The sequence below is a fragment of the Salarias fasciatus genome, chromosome 10, assembly GCF_902148845.1.
Source record: "Salarias fasciatus chromosome 10, fSalaFa1.1, whole genome shotgun sequence".
Lineage (NCBI taxonomy): Eukaryota > Metazoa > Chordata > Actinopteri > Blenniiformes > Blenniidae > Salarias > Salarias fasciatus.
In genome coordinates, this window is record NC_043754.1 from 23,780,582 (window position 1) to 23,800,014 (window position 19,433).

Genomic DNA, 19,433 nt, shown 5'->3' on the forward strand with positions numbered 1-19,433 from the left:
ATTTACAGTTTGGACCATCCTGTTTTTACACAGTTTCTGATGCATGGGTGTTCTATTATCCTCCAAACAAGGATCCCTTCAAGAGAAAAAGAAAAACCACCCCAACGGTATTTGAGAGGTGTCTATTGTCTGACTTTCCTGTTAATCAGGTTTAGGTGCGGCCAATGGGGAAAAAAAGAAAAGAACAAGATGGCTGGAAACCTGTCTTCGTTCAAACTGTGAGCCTACAGGCAAAGGTATTTGCACTTTGTGTGGACTCCAAACATGGGGTGGGAAGACCAGAGCGTTTTGATTATGATGAGATTTAGACTGTCGCCCCAGTTTTCATGAAGTCGAAACTTACTCAAACACTGCATCAACCTGGAGTTAACCCAGTTCTTAAACTTCTGACAGACGGATAGCAGAATAACCTCTTCCTATCTGTTGCATCAAAATGCAAATTGTCATGTGGAGTCCATGTCTTATGCTGAATTCTCCTTACAAATCTTTAAATTTCCTCAAGTAAAGCTCCATAGCAGCCATGAGCTATCGCACACTCATTCATTTATTTTACCAAGGTGCTCTACTTTCTAAAATCAGATAGCGAGGTTGCCTTGGTTTGTCTTTGCATGTTTTTTTTCTTATTCTCATCATTCAGGGTGAAGTCATAATGTGAAGAAGATCTGATTGTGTTTTTACTGCTCTTGCTTGAGCTGAACACAGTGAAAAAGAAACCCTCAAGTTTCATGTGAATGTTTGCACAAGGGTTTGAGCTGACCTGTGTGTGTGTGTGTGTGTGTGCGCGAGTGTGTGTGTAAGCACAGCTGGGATGGAAGGCTATTGTTTCCCATCTTAAAGCCTTGCTTTAGGTAACAAAGCCTGTATGCCTGTGAACAATGAAAAGAGAGAGAACAAGGGTCGTGGATATCAGTTCTCAGTTTCCCCTCTTTGTCCAGGGAGCACAGAAACTCCACCCTGAGAGTTAGAACCACAACAGCAGGCATTTATCTTCTCACAGTCGGACCTCAGCGCCTCACAGCGCAGTAAACATCCTCAGCTCGGTACGGCGGCGGCGATTTATCAAACCAGTAAACCCAGCAGTGTTTCATTTCCAGAGAGTTTAATGAATGTTTCTTTGTTCCAGTTTCTCGTGCAGAAGTTTGCGGCAGCAGGTGCGCAGCCATGGCTTCACAGGGCCTTCAGATCATGGGCGTGCTGCTGGCCTTCGTCGGCTGGCTGGGAACGATCATCACCTGCGCTCTGCCCATGTGGAGGGTCACCGCTTTCGTCGGGGCCAACATCGTGACGGCCCAGGTGATCTGGGAGGGCCTGTGGATGACCTGCGTGGTGCAGAGCACGGGCCAGATGCAGTGTAAGGTGTACGACTCCATGCTGGCGCTGCCCCAGGACCTGCAGGCCGCCCGGGCCATGGTGATCATCTCCGTGATCGTCGGGGTGTTCGGCGTCCTCATGGCCGTAGTCGGGGGGAAGTGCACCAACTGCATGGAGGACGAGGTGGCCAAAGCCAAAGCCTGCATCGTGTCCGGAGTGATCTTCATCATCGCCGCTTTGCTGATCATGATTCCGGTGTCGTGGTCGGCCCACGCCGTCATCAGGGACTTTTATAACCCCCTGGTGACGGCGGCTCAGAGGCGGGAGCTGGGAGCCGCTCTGTACATCGGGTGGGGCGCGGCGGGGCTGCTGCTGCTGGGGGGGGGCCTGCTGTGCAACAACTGCCCCCCGAAAGACGGCAGACCCTACATACCCGCCAAGTTTGTCCCGGCAAGAACCGCATCATCAAATGTGGACTATGTGTGAGTCTGAAAAGGTTTTTTTTTTCAATTTTCTGTGTGAAAAATGCAAAAAGATTAATTCCTTAATGCTCAGGATTTTCACTCATAAGGCCAAGTTTGATTTTTTTTCCCACAATTTTCTACACTTTATTGAAGGTTTGGCTGTTTAAAAACATTTCCTTTCCTTGAATTTTAATGTGAATCCTTTTTTATGATTGTTATTCATTTGTGTAAATAGATCTGAAATGAAGTGAAATCATGCTTCTCATCTTAGTTACTTTATGACATTTATGTTCAGCATGACCCACAGTGAAGTTTCTGTCACACATCCATCAAATTGCCTCCAAAGTTAGTTTTACACACCTTGATCCTTGGCTTTAATTCATGAAGAGTAAGGTTTGGTATTTACTCAAAAACACCTTCAAATTCACTTTATGAAGCCTTTTAAAGAACAGACAAAGAAATGAATCTTGGATATTTAAATACAGCGTATGATTAAGGTTAAATAAAACAGCTTAGGCCACACTGTGTTTTGTTAAGATAAACATGTATGCTGCTTTTCCAAAGGTAACCAGTATCATTAGGAGCAAACGTTTTGGTCAGAAAATGACTGTAGTTATTAGATTTAGAAGCTATTATTATTATTAAAATGCATGCCAGTGAGTTTCTTGCATGGCGTATTTTTTGTCCGTAGGAGAAAATGAAAACAGTTTTTTTTTTTTTTTATAGCTTTCTATTTTTCTGAGTTTGTCACAAACACCCTCTTGATCGGCTGCATTAAAGCTCAATTTAATAATTGAAAATACACATGGAATCGTTTATTTGATGGCGTACTGATGACTGTCAGACTTCCTGTTGTCCTTGAAATGTCAGAAATAAAGCTTCTTTATTCGTACTCCTGCTTCTTTTATTTTTTTTGCCTGCAGGCTCACTGTAAGGAAACTCTGCTTCTCACCAGCGTCTCATGACAAAATGTGCAGGAATCCACGGGAGTTGACCCATGAGACTTTGCTGTATCTGGCTGAGATGTTTGCCATGCTGTAATCAACGGCTCTATTATCAGGGAGCTGATTTACAGTGTCTTTATCCAGCAAAATGGATGTCCGTGTCAGAGACAACACTGCGCTGTGTATGCTTGGATTCATGTTGCTAAGGAGCTGTTTTATATCTAGAGAGAATGGATATTTACACTTTGGTCAGTGAGCGCACATCTGCCAAGTCCTGCCAGCACCATTTATCCTGCTCCTCTTTAATGGTTTTCTCTTTGTGTTCGCATTTTCGGTTGAACCCAGTCTGACGAGAGGAACAGTACAGCTCTGTAACTTTTAACCATTGTTCAGCTGAACTGAGCAGTCTGACTTTTTGCAAAAAGCAACAACAGTGCTGAAAAAATTGTGGTATACAGAATTTATCCCAAACATCTCAAGCAGCCAGGATAAAATTAGGAATGAATTTGAAACCCACAGATGAATCTGAATCTTTTTGCTTTATTTTAATTAACCTGATGTGCCTACAATACACACTCTTCCTTTGAGACAAGCAACAACTAACAGTACATGAGTTTACCTTTATCATCATCTTTAAGCAGAGTCGTTAATAAAGATGATTTTTTTTCTCTTCTTCTAAATGAACTATTTTAAATTATACACACAGAGCTGATGAGAAAATATCCTTTATTTTCTGAATTTTAAAACACTGGAAATGAGGAATAACCATCACAAACAAAACATTCCTCTGAAGTTCTTTCTGTTACAGAGTTTATCACAAAAACATCAGAAGAATTCAAATGAATACGGAAGTCATCATACAAAAGGCATCAGAACTACAGCGGCGCTGCGTGGGTCCAGCGTACCTTTGGGTTTCAGGTACCCTTCTGAAACAGGAGATCACAGAGTGTTAGTCAGAAGCTGTTAGTCAGAATGCAAATCTAAACTTGATCAGCCACTCGATTGGGCTGCATGTGAAGTCGAGTCCTGAATGGCGCGTGCTGCCTCTAACGTGTTGCAGCAGTTCAGACAAATTCCTTTCCGGGCGTTGTGGACTTTGGTGGGGAGTATTTTGCCCCGCTGTAGTGGTCTCTCCTCGCTGGGCACTGACAGCAGAGGAGAGCGCCGCCGATCAGAAGCAGTCCCGCTGCTCCCCAGCCCATGTACAAGCAGGCGCCCAGCTCTCTCCTCTGAGCATCGGGCACCGCGGGGTTGTAGAAGTCCTTGATGATGTTGTTGGCGGGCAGAGAAACGGTCACAAGACACAAAGCTCCACTCAGGATGAAGAAAACGCCCGCGGCGATGGCCACTCGCGCTTTGGCCGCTTTGTCTCCGACGCAGGTGGTGCACTTTCCCCCGACGACGGACAGGAGCAGGCCGAAGAGAGAGGAGAGGATGGCGATGACCACCATGGCCCGGGCCGCCTGCAGGTCCGGAGGCAGAGCCAGCAGCGAGTCGTACACCTTGCACTGCATCTGACCCGTGCTCTGCACCACGCAGGTCATCCACAGTCCTTCCCAGATGGTCTGAGCCACCACGATGTTGTTGCCGATGAAAGCGGACACCTTCCACAGGGGCAGCATGCAGATCAGTATGTTTCCGATCCAGCCGAGCACTGCAAGCCCGACGCCCAGAATCTGCAGCCCTAAAGACGCCATCGCCGTTTGCTCTGGTTCCTCTTTTCTCTCTAGCTGTGGCTGTGCTCTTCTTGTGGGTGCCTACTGAAAAATTCTCTTGCTGTGGAGACGTTTTATATGACGTACAGATGCCCCCATGTCACCCCCTCCTGCCCCTCTCCTCCGTCCTGTGGGTGGGCTTGGCTCCATTGGTCAGATATAAACATCTATCATGCAGCCTTTAAGTTCAGTGGCGTCTCTCCCACAAAGAGGCCCTCCAGTGCCCCAGCAGAGCTCAGAGAAAGAAAGGCTGCTTTAATGGTGCAGCTCAATCAAAGACGTCCACAACTCAGACATAAAAGCGGCATGAAATTACAGAAAAAAAGCATAAAGCCACATCCTTGAGAGTTTTTTCCAAAATCGTTGTAAAACAAAACTATTGTAATGGTGAGAGCAGATAGAAAGGGTCACAAATAACAAAAATATTTATTTGGTTTAAACTAAACTAAACAAGTCAGTCATGCTGCAACATAATCTGAGGCCACAGTTAAATTATGGCAGCAGGGCAAAAACAAGAAATGGTAAAACCTCTTTAGAAAACTTTCATAAGTCCATCATTCACCTTCATAAAGACTCACTCACGGACACTGAATGATATGCAAGCATTTTATCTCCTACTTGATCCAGCTGAGGCTTGTAGGGCGCTGACTCTCTCCCCAGCTGACTTTGGGTGAGGGCAGATTACACCCCGGTCATCAGGGCACACAGGTTCATAATCACACCTATCAATTAACCTCAAGCAGATATCTATGAACTGTGGAAGGAAACCAGATTACCTAGAGGAAGTCATGGAAACTTGGATTTGCACAGAGAGTGTTTCCACTGTGAGGCAACACTATACCGCTGTGCAGCCACCTGCTGGTGCTGTGCAGCTGGAACACTGCACAACACCAATTCACCTGCTGATCACAGCAGAAGAACCCAGATAACTGCAAGATCAATGCACATTAATGTTTTTTCAGAGAAATAAAACCATCAGTGCTAATTACTCCACAAGAACTTCCACAGCTCTCTATTTCATGTTTATTGAAAGATCCATATGAGTGTGAAAGTAATGAAAACATAAATATATAGAATCTAAATGTCAAGATAATTGAGTTTCATTCAAGTCATCACAAGCACAGAAATGCACTAATCTCAATACAATGTAATTAGATGACCTTTTTTTTGTTTAATTTAACTTGACGTTATTTTATTTATCTGTGACTGTAATCAATGAAAACACTTTCAGGTGACGCAGCGCTCCACCAGAGAGCCAGAGCCACTGAATGACCACAGGTGTTTCCCATTAGGGGGATTGGAAACAGCCAATCAGAAACCATGCCACCATGTGGATATAAACCCAGCAGGAGAGCCCTGCCTTCAGTTGATTTGTGAAGAGCACTGGACTTCTCTTGCACCTCGACTGAGACGACATGGCGTCCGCAGGTCTCCAGATTCTCGCCGTTGCTTTGGCCTGCATCGGATTTTTGGGCGACATCATTATCTGCGCCCTGCCCATGTGGAAGGTGACCGCCTTCATCGGGAGCAACATTGTGACGGCGCAGACCTTCTGGGAGGGCCTCTGGATGAATTGTGTGAAGCAGAGCACTGGACAGATGCAGTGCAAGGTGTACGACTCCATGCTGGCGCTGCCTCCGGACCTGCAGGCGGCTCGGGCCCTGGTGGTGATCTCCATCCTGGTGGTGTTCGTAGGAATCCTGCTCGCCGTGGCCGGGGGGAACTGCACCAACTGCATCGAGGACGAGGCGTCGAAGAGGAAGGTAGCAGTTGTGGCTGGGGTCTTGATCGCCATTGGCGGGATCCTGTGCTTGATCCCCGTCTGCTGGTCTGCTCATGCGATCATCCGGACCTTCTACAACCCCATTATGACCGACCCGCAGAGGAGGGAGCTGGGAGCGTCGCTGTTCATCGGCTGGGGGTCGGCAGGTCTTCTGCTGATCGGAGGAGGACTTCTGATGTCTCACCTCTGCTGCCAGGACCAGAGAAAGGACGACCGGTACCCCTACAGGGCCCACTACGTGAAGTCTGGCCCACCGTCCAGCTCCGGACCAAGTGTGAATGCCTATGTGTGAGTCTGCAAGCTGTCCGACTGCACAAGTGAAGCCTTCCAGACACGGAACGTTTTTAATTTTTATGTTGAATGCGGAATTCAATTTGTTTTTAATAAAGTCTTTTAAGTTATTTAGTGGTTTGGGCCTTTTTTGTCTGAAATACTTGAGAATTTTGTAAATTGCACAATTATTGCCACACTGAACATGCATCATCAGTGACGTTGACAAGCGGCTTCAGTCTGTGGGAACTGGATTTGTAAACATAAGGGTGTTTGAGAATTCCAGCAGCAATGGGAGTTTAAATCTTTCTGCATGTTAGACTAACTAGAGGAAGCAAGTCTTCAGTTTTTGCAAAGTGATGTTCAAATGAACCACGCTATCTCGTTGAGCCTCTGATGGGCTTGGCATCTCAAATGCATTTAGTGTCTGGAAAGCGTAGACTCTTCAGTTAGGCTGAGCATATTAAACCCTAAAGTTGGACACCGAGGTCTTCAAACTTAATGGAAATGCATAGAAGCTCATAAACTAGCTGCCAGGAACTTGGTTTTGCTGCAGGTTTTTGATGGGGATGAGGGCTCATTTCAACGCATTGAGGAACTCTTGAATGCTTTGGACGGTGAAAGGAAGTTGAATCACTTCAGAAAATAGGGAAACTAGACTTAAATGCCCCAACTAGGAATCAAACTCTGGTATTCATACTGATTTTTCCTTATCCAGCACTTTTCTACCACTTGAGCAATCCCCAAAGCACTTTTTGCTGAATATCGCATCGCCCATTCAGACACCAAAGGAAGCGGCTGTCATGCAAGGTGCTCATCTACTGGGATCGGTTTTTCGGGTTGTGGGCAGGCATGGAATGAAACCTGCAATTTCTGATTGAGGCGACCGGCTCTTCCAACTGAGCCGGCTGGTGACGGTTTCAACAGTTGGTAAACTGTCATGCAATTCATACATGTTTAAGTCCTGCTTACTTGCCAAAAAATCCAAAGATTTATAGAATTCATGGGAAAGTGAAGTCTAGTGTGGATTCTTTGCTTTGCTGGACAGGTCCTCCAGTACATTTAAACCTTGTACCTTTAGTACAGCTCAAGACTGTCTTTTGTCTTATTTTTGTCTTATTTTTGTTTTTACTTTGTGTTTGTACAGCACTTTGCTCAACACTGTTGTTTTTAGTAGTGCTTTATAAATGAACTGGATTGGATTGAATCACAAAGACGTTTCAGAAACATGACCCCTTTTAACATTTCCTCCTCCCTCAAACCATTCAGCTGTGAGAAGGAATCAGGTCAAGCAGGAAACCCACACACCAAGTCTCCTCCCTGTTGCTTCACTAATACCTGCAGTGCAAAACAAAGAAGCATACCTGCTTTTGCTCACACTAAAATGGTGTCAACCTCCGTCGAGGGTTGATTTTGCTGCTTCACTTTCAAACACAGCTCGGGACTGTCTTTTGGACGCCATGCAGACTCAGCTCGTCGGCGTCAGTTTGGCGATCATCGGATTTCTCGGCACCATCCTCATCTGTGGCCTGCCTATGTGGAAGGTGACGGCTTTTGTGGGTTCGAACATTGTCACCTCTCAGATCTTCTGGGAAGGCCTGTGGATGAACTGCGTCGTCCAGAGCACGGGGCAGTCTCAGTGCAAGGCCTACGACTCCATCCTGGCTCTGCCACGAGACCTGCAGGCCGCCAGAGCTCTGATCTGCAGCTCCATCGGCGTCAGCGTGGTGGCCATCGGCCTCATCGTGGTCGGAGCCCGCTGCACCAACTTCTTTCACTACGACAGGCGGCAGAAAGACAACATCGGCCTGTCTGGAGGTGTGGTGTTCATCGTAGCAGGACTGCTGTGCATCGTACCGGTCAGCTGGACGGCTCACAACATCATCACAGGGTTTTTCAGCCCTGGAGCCATCGAGGAGAGGAGGGGCGAGCTGGGAGCTTCCATTTATGTGGGCTGGGCGTCCGGTGCTCTCCTTGTCCTTGGAGGAGGAATACTGTGTAGCACTTTTGGATGCTGAGGACACGGAGGACAGAAAGAGACATTCATCCAACAGTGACTGTCTGTGTTGACTGTGACTGGCTTCATCTGCCTGAGATGGATTTTTTTTTCTCCTTTACAATTGCACTAGAGTCATTTAGTATGTTCAGATTCTTTTAAGAAAAACATCAGAATTGATGTATTTTAGCTTGCGCAGTACATTGTTGGTACAAACAAAAGACCAAAGCAGCTTTTTTAACCACAATCTGTAATATTCATGCTGTTATGCCTGTGTATAAATAGATTTTGTTGTTTTGTTTTTCGAACTTTGAGCTACTTTTACTTTCAGTAATTGCACTCACAATGTCTGACATGAAATGAAAAGCAAAATTGTAAACATAAGGACAATCTTGGATCTGTTTATTTTCATAATTTTTTGAGTTTGTCATCTAACAACAGTACATTTAATTTTTTGGTCATATTTATATGTTATCAGTATGTTTTACTGATGTGTGCTTCAGCTTTTCACTTTGATAACAATTAAAACCTGCAAATCAAACACTTACTCAACATATTTTTTGTGTCAAAGAAATGGAGAGCAAAGCAATATTATCATGAACTTTTACTCTTAAAGGCCAGAAAAACCACTTTGGGCTGTTTGAGTACTTTATTGACAGACATTAAAAGTTCCCCCTCTCAGAACACAATTTGCATTTCCTTGTTGATCTTTGTGTCATCTGACTATTTAATCTTTAAGGACAACATAACAACTGTGGAGCATAGCTTATTCTCTCTTACACCTGACAAGAGAAATGTTTTGTAGATTTTCTCCGTCACTGAAACTGTGACAGTTTCTGTACTTTTCAGGGTGACGCTCGGTAGTTTTGTTGTGTTTTTTTTTTTCCTGGTTTTGCTGCAGCAGAAGAAGGTTGTATGTTTTTGAAATGGGGGGCCAGGGCAGGCTGATTGGAGGCCTGGCGTTATGTCTGCTGGGGGTTTTAGGAGTGTGTTTGACGTGTGGGCTTCCAATGTGGCGCGAAACAGCTTTCGTGGGAGCAAATATTGTGACTGCACAAACGGTAAGGCCATCCGTGTTCATCTGGTATTAAACGTGATGGTTAGTTTTCAGGTGTACATGCTACTTTTTATCTTTACATGTTCGATATCCGTTCTAAAATACAGGAAACCTCCTCTATCTTGTCCAGCTTCCAAACCATTAATGGTGTCGTTGTCTGTGTTTGAGGTGTGGGACGGTCTGTGGCTGCACTGCATTTTCCAATCAACGGGCCAAATGCAGTGCAAGAGGCACACAGGGTTCATCACGCTGACCACGGACATCCAGGCCGGCCGCGCCCTCACACTCATCTCCATCCTTGTTGGGATTCTGGGCTTCATCGTCACTCTCCTCGGAGGAGGAGCCGTCAACTGCAGTGGAAATCCTCCCGACCCACTCGAGCCTCCGTCGCCTTCTTCCTCCAAAAAGAAGGTGCTGAAGCTGTTGGTCTCCTGATTGTTGTTTGGCAGATGAACAGAATGTGGTGCTGGGTTAACATCCTGCCTGTTGTGGAATTTTTGGTGAATCAGAGCCAAAGATGAAGAGTCAAGGTGTTGACGCTGCACAAGGAGGATTTATTGAGGACTGCAGAGAAAGCACACACAATCAGCTGATTGAGAGCGAGGCTGTTGCTCTGGGGAGAATCCAACCCGACTCTGGCATGACTTCCGGCCATGCCATCTCATATAGCTAGATCTCACGAGACTAGCAGACGCTGTTTCCAAGTGACTTCAGACAAAACAGAGCAGCCTTCACACTGTGTTCCTGAGAACTTTGAAAACAAAGCATTATTCCATATCACTACCTTTACATGGAGACCGTAGACTTTTGAACATGTGAGTAACACTTTATTTAGGAATGCCAGCCAAGAATTCATGACATTTATTCAATAATTCAGCTAAAGGCCTGATGGCAACACTCCAAGGTTTTGCACTGCTTGCATTTTTTTCTGTAGTAATTTTTAGTCAGCGCATTTATCAGAAATTCAGCCTCGCTGCTGTTCCCACTGTTACACAGTGACACATTGCATGTGTAAAACAACTGATTTTCACACTCACAGAACTACCTGATTTCATTTTAAGGGGTCGTTGTGCAATACTGATGTGTTGTTTGGGGACTGGAAAACATATTGTGTTTATTTAAAGGTAAAATGAATCCGTTTCAGGCTCTGGTCGCACTGTTAATTACATTTTCACCTTCCCCTTGTGTCAGTCCTTTTATAACAAAGAAAGTTGTGCTATGATCCATCCATTTTCTTTAAAGCTTTAACCAATTCAAAGCTGGAACCTGTCCCAGCTGACTTTAGGAGACAGCAGGATACACAGAGAGGTGGACAATAGCACACTTCCGCATTCATGGAGCCTATTGAGTCCCCAATTAAAAAACCTGATAACACAGGAAGAGGACATGCAGCTTCCTCACAGAAACGTCTATCAGGAGTCAAATCAGGGATATTCTCCATGTGACAAAGGAGCGCTAAGAGAGATTACATTTATTATGGTTCAATTCTGTCATTTTCTGATGGATTTCACTCAAGTCTCTTGTGTTCCAGGTGTGCTTACTGGGCGGGCTGCTGTGCTTGCTGTCCGGTGTCCTGTGCCTGATTTCAGTCAGTTGGTCAGCAGCAGCCACCCTCTCCTTCTTCAACGACCCTTTTGTACCGGCTGCCTTAAAAAGGGAGGTGGGCTCCTCCATCTACATCGGCTGGGCCTCCTCGGCGCTGCTCCTGCTCAGCGGCGCCCTCCTCTGCTTTGTCTGTGGGCAGGACGAGAGGCCTCTTCCCTCCTACTACTACTTGCCGTACAACTCCAGCACTCAGTTCACTGACAGCTCGACCCGCATGGCCACCATGAGGGCAGATTTAGCGAGACCAAATGACCCGACAATGGTGAACTACGCAGCTCAGGTGCATCGACAGAACTCCCGAAACTCAAGGACGGCTGGATTTTACAATCAAACTCAGGCCAGATATTAAAATCTGAGCAGAGACTTTCCTGGCCAAAACACATTACATAGATCAGGGTTTCTTAACCCTGGTCCTCGAGGCCCAGTGTCCTGCATGTTTTGCCTCTCTCCCAATTGGAACACACCTGATTGCAATGAGAGCTAATTACTGGGCTTTGTTACAAGCAGCCCAGTAATTAGCTCTCATTGCAATCAGGTGTGTTCCAATTGGGAGAGAGGCAAAACATGCAGGACACTGGGCCTCGAGGACCAGGGTTAAGAAACCCTGACATAGATGATTGTCTCCAGATAACAGAATGGGACTTATTGACGTAGTTATGGATGACTTTAATATGATACTATTTTAAATTTTCTTGAATTAATGGACTTCTTCACACAGCAATGTGGACTTCATTTTTCTGATCATGTTACTTATTTCCCATTTCCCATTGTGTATGGCTTTCCTTTAGGAGGCTGTCAAAACAATACCAATAAAGACAAAGGGAATCGTGGTTTTAGTGTTAGTTCCTTGAATTCTTTGCAGATATTTATTCCAAGCCTTCCTCGCTCCAAAACGGCACCCTCTAATTAAGCAAAAAAAAAACAAAACTCCCTTTACTGGAAACTACATGACCGAGTAGATTTTCCAAGCAAAATACTCATAGTAATGTAAGATACTTACAGTATAGATGGGGTTAGTTTTCAAAACCACACATATACAAACATTTATTTTGAACAGACCACCTTATTTCAAATAAAAGCACACATCAAATGGAAATTGAACATTTTGCATTTATGATAAAAATAATGAACAAATAAAATCTTGCATCCAATGTGAAAAATAAATACCTTTAATTGTGAAATCATGGATCTTTTCATTTAAAGGGACTTAAGGCAACTTTACAAAATTTACCTCAGTGCTGCCGTGATAGGTGCTGTGGGTAACTGCAGCCACCAGCCAAGGCAGCACGGGAGCGCGCACAAACATTTTACAGAAAGTCCGGCTTCACAGCGCTGCACCAGGGATGCTCATGCTGTTTACAACATCACAGTTTAATGCAAGACCACAGCGCATATTATGTGATTTTGGTAAGCATCGTTTTCACTCCCAAATGCAGCTGAAGTTCCCTCCATGAATCAAATGCATATCCAATATTTATTCGGGTGCCTGTCCGGCTTCAGTCTTTTTTTTTTTTTTGACTCACGAGATAACGCTGATAAAGTCCTTTCACAGACGGGAGCAAAATATATAATATTACCGGGAGAGCGGACAAATGAAACTACAAATAGAACTACAAATGAACTTTCTTCTGTTGATTCTTGGTTTGTCAGCGAGTGAGCAGCGGCGTATTTGCGCAGCGCGATCCATTTGACGAGTGGACGGAGTGGTGTGGGTCTCCTCTCTTCTCTGACTGCAGCAGGGAGCGCTGCATGACACTGGCCGCTCGTGAGTGCTTTGGGACGGGGGAGGGGCTCACGCAGCACCCGCTGCTTGTTGACGGCAGCAGAGACGTCCTGTCACGTCTCCAGAGCACCAGAAAAAGTCCCTAAATTTGTCGCTAGTCGCTTTTGACTAAAAAAAAGTCGCCAGGAGGCTTTGGAAAGTCGCCAGATTTAGCGAGAAAGTCACCAAGTTGGCAACACTGCCCGCCCCTGACCCAGCAGCGTTTGAGTCCGCGTCCACGGCGGCCATGTTCTTCCTGTTCGGTAACGCGCATACAGTGTCAATTTACGTCACATCCCCACGACTGCGCGGGAAATTCGGACCCCGAACAGCAACAAATTATTTGGCACACAGCCTGTATAAGGCAACAGACAGATACGCGGATTGGCCTGTTATTTTAGGTTTTTAATGCTTCACGACCCATTAGCATTGAATAAACTGGAAATGCATGTGTAGTTTTTCACAAATCTTGCCTTAAGTCCCTTTAAGACAGATATGGGTGAAGGACACAGGTTATTTCATCACTATTATTATGATTATGAGTAAAGGAGACAGCCATATCAACCACACATGGAGTTATTTGTGCTGTTAAATGTCAACATGTTCCAGAGATAACAATGAGGCCAGCTGACAGCTCTGCTGGGGTTCAGGAAGAGATAACTCAGACGCTGTGTGGGAAGTGGTTCAACTATCAACCAAAGCCATCACTCCAAATTACAGGATGGTCCGACTGCTTTGAGATACATCAGCATATTTCTTGAGCATTGCTTTAGTCCTGGAGCCTGCGCTGAACTGTGGATGCCTCCCTGCTCCGGCACACCTGACTCAAATGAATCAGCCATGACGAAGCCCTGAAAACACCTGATGTCTTCAGCTTCATGCCTGTTCTGTTACCTGATCTCAACACTGCACACTGAGGAAAATCCCTTCAGGTTGCTGTTTACTGATTTCTTCACAAATCAGTTTAAGTCCCAAGACAACTGAGGATAACTCCTCCTCTGACTTCCCCCTGAGTGTCATACATTGCACAAGAGGAAGCCCTGGTCATTTCTGAGTGGGTGATTTAAAAAAACAAAACAAAAAAAAAACTCTACCCTTGCTTTCTTCACACACCACTCAAGCTCTGGGCAGCAGACAGCTTGGCTCATTCCACGAGATCGCCGGAGCGTCAGCATGGTGTCTGCTTGTAGACAGATTGTGGGCTTGTCCCTGGCCGTCATCGGGTTCTTTGGGAGCATCCTCATCTGTGCGCTCCCCACCTGGAAAGTCACAGCCTTCATCGGTGCCAACATCATCACGTCTCAGTTGATCTGGGAAGGTTTATGGATGAACTGCGTGACCCAGAGTACCGGCCAGATGCAGTGCAAAGTCTACGATTCCCTGCTGGTCTTGCCTCAGGACCTGAAGGCTACCAGAGCTCTGGTGGTCATCGCCATCATCGTCGGGGTGTTTGGGATCTTGCTTGGTGTGATTGGAGGCAAATGCACCAACTTTGTGCGTGATGAATCTCAGAAGTGCAAAGTGGCCATTGCCTCTGGAATCGTCTTCATCATCACAGGCCTTCTGGTGCTCATACCCGTCTGCTGGACCGCCAACACCATCATTCGGGATTCCTACAACCCGATCCTGATCAACGCTCAGAAGAGGGAGATGGGGGCTTCGCTGTTCATCGGCTGGGGGTCCGCGGGGCTGCTGTTCCTGGGGGGAGGCATCCTCTGCAGCTCCTGTCCTCCTAGCTATGAGAGGAACATTAAGTATTCCAATGCTCGCTCTGTGGAAAGCAGCAGGGCCTCTGTATAGGTCCAAGATTCTGTGACAAGTAACTCCAACTAAGCCTTATCAGCCGGAAAAACTCTACCATTAGAATTTCTTTTGTGATTTGCTGAATGAATGTGTAACGTCAGTGTTTTTATCTCAGACTTCTAGATCATAACAGTGCAACATGCTATGAAATGTGGAAACTATCATTCTGTCAGTAAACATTTCTACCGTCTAACCGTTACTAACGGATTGTAGTTTATTCACATTTGAAGTTCTATATAAATGACTCTCATGAAATGAGATAGAAGAATCATTTTAATGTCTTTGAATGTGAAATCTCCTAATCTGAATTGTTTTCTTTCAGTCCACTTTTATAACTGAAACTGGCTGAATATTGATTGAAATATAACATTTGCTGCTTTTAATAAACATTTTACTTAAATTCAGTTTCTCTTCACATTTATGATCATTTTTTAAAAGTTATCTGCTTAAAGGTGCATTAAGGAGTTTTTCAACTTTTAAAATACTTATTTTCCACCATAAATATGTTACACATTTTTAATGATGTGTACAATGTGCCCTGACATATTCATTACAAGTACCTCTAACAGGGCTAAATTGTCACTTGAAAGTTGCAGTGCCGGTCCGGCACCAGAATTTTTTTGGGGAGAATTTGAGAGAATGTGATGTATTGCGCGCTGCCGCTGACCTGATATCCTTAAGTTTCGTTTTGTCCGCCATTACTCTGCTAGATGCTTAGTTAGCAACAACTGAGCAGGATCTTCCAGAAAGTAAGAAAAGACTGGCTTCTAGCACTGCCACAACTCCAGCAGACTCCACCAGGTAAAAGAAACTTAAATTTTACTCGAGCGCTACTGAAAGAGTGAGGAAGGAGTTCCCCTCTTCTGTGCATGCAAGCCACAGGCACGAGTGTTTCACTAAGCTGCATTACGCCCAAGGCCTGCAGGGGCCGCTGTTTCACATAAAACGTGCAAACTCCTTAATGCACCTTTAAAGCTAGGGTCGGCAATCTTGGAAAACTAGCATGTAGCATGAATGTAGCATCTCCCCAAGGCTCTGCCCAGCTCCCACCCCATTGGAGGAGCTCCCGTTGATCGCCTCCAACGTTATTAACCTTTCTGACTGCCCACACACAACGCGCATAGGAGCGCAGCGCGCGCCCGCTCCGCGTTCTATTTTTCACGCGAGCATCGAGAGCGCCCTGGCAACGCGCGCGCGCATTGAATCAGGGCCAGTGCACGCCATTGAAATGTACGCGCAGGGGGCTGGTAGGACAGCGAAGGGATCTGATTGGTTTCTTAAGAGCGGTCTGCGCCTTACGATTGGTCGGAGTTTTTACTGTCCTTTGGCCGCTACAGTTGTCAGATTTTTTCCGTACCTTTTTCCGTACACATAATGTATTGACTTCTCCCAGGGGGCAAGGAGTATTTCACTCAGTATGACAAAAAGTGCTTTTGGACAACATCGTCTACCCTAGCTTTAAATCATGTGGATCCGGTTTTACGAGCGTTCGTGAAAGATTTTTTTTACAAACTGATTGTGACCTCTCCACTCTGCAACTCTTTCCTGGTCAATTATTGAGTCCACGTTTCATACTTTTGGGGTTTACATTTAGTAATTTGTTTTAGATTACTAGATTTGTATTAAATTACTGGATTACCAGAGGTAATTGATTAATTTAAGTAATTTAATTAAATTAATAATTTCAGTAAATTGTCATGTTCTAATTAATAATTGCAGACTGTTAACTGTGAATCACTAATAACAATCAGTTATGATGTAATGAATTGTTTAAAGTGTGGCACAAAGCAATTTATCCAAAATCAATTATTTAACAGAATAAACTGTTGTTTATTCATTAATAACGTAGGATAGTCAGTTATTTGGGAATGAGTAAATCACAGAGTAATTCATCCATCCATCCATTTTCCACCGATTATCTGGGACCGAGTCGTGGGGGCTGCAGTCTAAGCAGAGATGCCCAGACTTCCCTGTCCCCAGACTCTTCCTCCAGCTCTTCTGGAAGGATCTCAAGGCGTTCCCAGGCCAGCCGACAGACATAGTCTCTCCAGCGTGTCCTGGGTCTTCCCCGGGGTCTCCTCCCAGTGGGACATGACCAGAACTCCTTCCCAGGGATGTGTCCAGGATGCATCCTAACCAGATGCCCGAGCCTCCTCAGCTGGTTCTTCTCAATGCGGAGGAGTAGCAGCTCTACTCCAAGGTCCTCCCTGGTGACTGAGCTCCTCACCGTGTCTCTAAGGGAGCGCCCAGCCACCCTACGGAGGAAGCTCATTTCAGCCGCTTGTATCCGGGATCTTGTCCTTTCGGTCATGACCCAAAGCTCATGATCATAGATAAGGTTGGGAACGTAGATTGACCGGTAAATCGAGAGCTTCGCCTTTCGCCTCAGCTCCTTCTTCACCACAACGGACCGATACAACGACCGCATCACTGCAAATGCTGCACCGATCCGCCTGTCAATCTCACGCTCCATCTGTCCCTCACTCGTGAACAAGACCCCAACATACTTGAACTCCTCCACTTGGGCCAGAGTCTCTCCACCAACCTGGAGTCTTCCGGTCGAGGACCATGGCCTCGGATTTGGAGGTGCTGATTCTCGTCTCTGTTACTTTACACTCGGCTGTAACCTGCCCCAGTGCATGCTGCAGGTCTGGGTTCGATGACGCCAGCAGAAGAACATAATCTGCAAAAAGCAAAGATGAAATCCTGTGGTCCCCAAACTGGACCCCCTCCGGCCCCTGGCTGCACCTACAAATTCTAATTATTAACAGAACCGGTGATAAAGGGCAGACCTGCCGGAGTCCAACATGCACCAGGAACAGGTCCGACTTACTGCCGGCAATGCAGACCAGACTCCTACTCCAGTCATACAGAGACCGGGCGGCCCTTAATAAGGGGCCCCGGACTCCGTATTCCTGTTCCTGAAGCACCCCCCACAAGGCACCATGAGGGACACGGTCGAATGCCTTCTCCAAGTACACAAAACACATGTGGACTGGTTGGGCGAACTCCCACGAACCCTCGAGCACCCTACAGAGCTCTATGTACTTGGGGCGAATCTCATCCACCCCCAGTACCTTGTCACCTAGGAGCTTACCAACCACCTCAGTGACTTCAGCTTGGGTGATGGATGAGTCCACCTCTGAGACCTCAGCCTCTGCTGTCTCCACGGAAGATGTGGCGACGGGATTGAGGAGGTCCTCAAAGTATTCCTTCCACCGTCCAACAATATCCCCATTTGAGGTCAGCACCTCCCCACCTCCACTGTAAACAGTGTTAGTGGAGACCTGAGTCCCCCCTGAGGCGCTGGACGGTTTGCCAGAATTTCTTCGAGGCTGACCGGTAGTCCTCCTCCATGGCCTCCCCGAACTCCTCCCAGACCCGAGTTTTTGCCTCCACAACTGCTCAGGCTGCAGTTCGCTTGGCCTGCCGGTACCTGTCAGCTGTTTCGGGAGTCCCATGAGCCAACAAGGCTCGATAGGACTCCTTCAGCTTGACGGCAGCCCTTACTTCTGGTGTCCACCACCGGGTTCGGGGGTTGCCGCCACGACAGGCATTGAGACCTTACGACCACAGCTCCGAGCAGCTGCTTTGACAATGGAGGTGGAGAACATGGTCCGCTCGAACTCAATGTCCCCATCCTCCCTCAGGACATGAGAGAAGCTCTCCCGGAGGTGGGAGTTGAAAACACTGCTGACAAAGAGTTCCACTAGACGTTCCCAGCAGACCCTCACAACATGTTTGGGTCTGCCAAGTCTGTCCGGTTTCCTCCTCCGCCAGCGAATCCAACTCACCACCAGGTGGTGATTGGTCGACAGCTCTGCTCCTTTCTTTACCTGAGTTTCCAAGACACGCGGCCGGAGGTCAGATGACACGACAACAAAGTTGATCATCGATCTCCAATCTAGGGTGTCCTGGACACCCCTGTGCTCGAACATGGTGTTTTTTATGGACAAGCTGTGGCTCGCACAGAAGTCCAATAACAAAACACCACTCGGGTTCAGATCAGAGAGGCCACGCCACCCAGTCACCCCCATCCAGGTCTTACTGTCGCTGCCCACGTGGGTGTTGAAGTCCCCCAGTACAAACATGGAGTCCCCAGTTGGAGCACTATATAGCACCCCTCCCAGGATCTCCAAGAAAGTCGGGTACTCTGCACTGCTGTTCGGCCTGTAAGGCGCAGGGACATGACCCTCTCGTTTACTGGGGTGAACTCTAACACATGGCTGCTGAGCCAAACAGACAAACCAATATTCGCAAACAATCTTCAGAGTGGCACATGTGCAAATGAGCATATCACAGGTTAACTACCTGATACACAGAAATGAAATGCAAACAGACTGTAGCAGCCCTTGGATTGACGAGGCGTGAAATCAGATTGATGCGTAAGGTCTTTCTTTATTCCCATTGAGATGTGCTCCTTACTACACTGTGAAACTGTTTTAAACGCATGGATACAAACAAACAAACAAAAAAAAACATTTTAAATAAACATGTTACAGTGTAATCGGATCCTTATAACAAACTTTTCACAATCATAAGTTCACCGTACAGACCTCGCTGCGCTCTCCAAGGAATGCAAACAAATCCGAGGGATGCCGCCAGCAGCAGAGGTTGCTTGACGGCTGTGTCAAACTACAACTGAGAGCCAAGCGGATGCATTTCATTGATCGCGCACAGGTACGCGCACAGGTAACTTCCGGGTCATTTAAATGTTTACAAT

General features: G+C 46.3%; 6 protein-coding genes across 8 annotated transcripts; 5 read left to right on the forward strand and 1 right to left on the reverse strand.

Annotated features, from left to right (window-relative positions):
- Window positions 1-416: 416 nt before the first annotated feature.
- LOC115394938 (claudin-4-like) lies at window positions 417-15,099 on the forward strand. 3 transcript variants are annotated; one of them, XM_030100244.1, is made up of 2 exons: window positions 417-422; window positions 14,029-15,099. In XM_030100244.1, exon 2 carries the CDS (start codon window positions 14,081-14,083, stop codon window positions 14,705-14,707), a length of 627 nt encoding a protein of 208 aa, XP_029956104.1. In that variant the 5' UTR covers window positions 417-422; window positions 14,029-14,080; the 3' UTR covers window positions 14,708-15,099. The 3 variants fall into 3 exon arrangements, with proteins under 3 accessions (XP_029956104.1, XP_029956105.1, XP_029956106.1); XM_030100245.1 differs by having other exon boundaries at window positions 14,046-15,099; XM_030100246.1 differs by having other exon boundaries at window positions 14,074-15,099.
- LOC115394935 (claudin-4-like) lies at window positions 1,031-1,797 on the forward strand. Its single transcript, XM_030100241.1, has 2 exons — window positions 1,031-1,040; window positions 1,124-1,797. Exon 2 carries the CDS (start codon window positions 1,162-1,164, stop codon window positions 1,795-1,797), a length of 636 nt encoding a protein of 211 aa, XP_029956101.1. The 5' UTR covers window positions 1,031-1,040; window positions 1,124-1,161.
- Window positions 3,474-4,460, reverse strand: cldn29 (claudin 29). Its single transcript, XM_030100243.1, has one exon. It carries the CDS (start codon window positions 4,414-4,416, stop codon window positions 3,784-3,786), a length of 633 nt encoding a protein of 210 aa, XP_029956103.1. The 5' UTR covers window positions 4,417-4,460; the 3' UTR covers window positions 3,474-3,783.
- Window positions 5,816-6,610, forward strand: LOC115394934 (claudin-like protein ZF-A89). The gene has a single exon (XM_030100240.1). It carries the CDS (start codon window positions 5,850-5,852, stop codon window positions 6,507-6,509), a length of 660 nt encoding a protein of 219 aa, XP_029956100.1. The 5' UTR covers window positions 5,816-5,849; the 3' UTR covers window positions 6,510-6,610.
- Window positions 7,838-9,241, forward strand: LOC115394939 (claudin-4-like). The gene has a single exon (XM_030100247.1). It carries the CDS (start codon window positions 7,948-7,950, stop codon window positions 8,503-8,505), a length of 558 nt encoding a protein of 185 aa, XP_029956107.1. The 5' UTR covers window positions 7,838-7,947; the 3' UTR covers window positions 8,506-9,241.
- LOC115394933 (claudin-4-like) lies at window positions 9,375-11,975 on the forward strand. Its single transcript, XM_030100239.1, has 3 exons — window positions 9,375-9,544; window positions 9,709-9,951; window positions 11,072-11,975. The coding sequence occupies exons 1-3, from the start codon at window positions 9,410-9,412 to the stop codon at window positions 11,492-11,494; spliced, it is 801 nt and encodes a 266-aa protein (XP_029956099.1). The 5' UTR covers window positions 9,375-9,409; the 3' UTR covers window positions 11,495-11,975.
- Window positions 15,100-19,433: the final 4,334 nt, after the last annotated feature.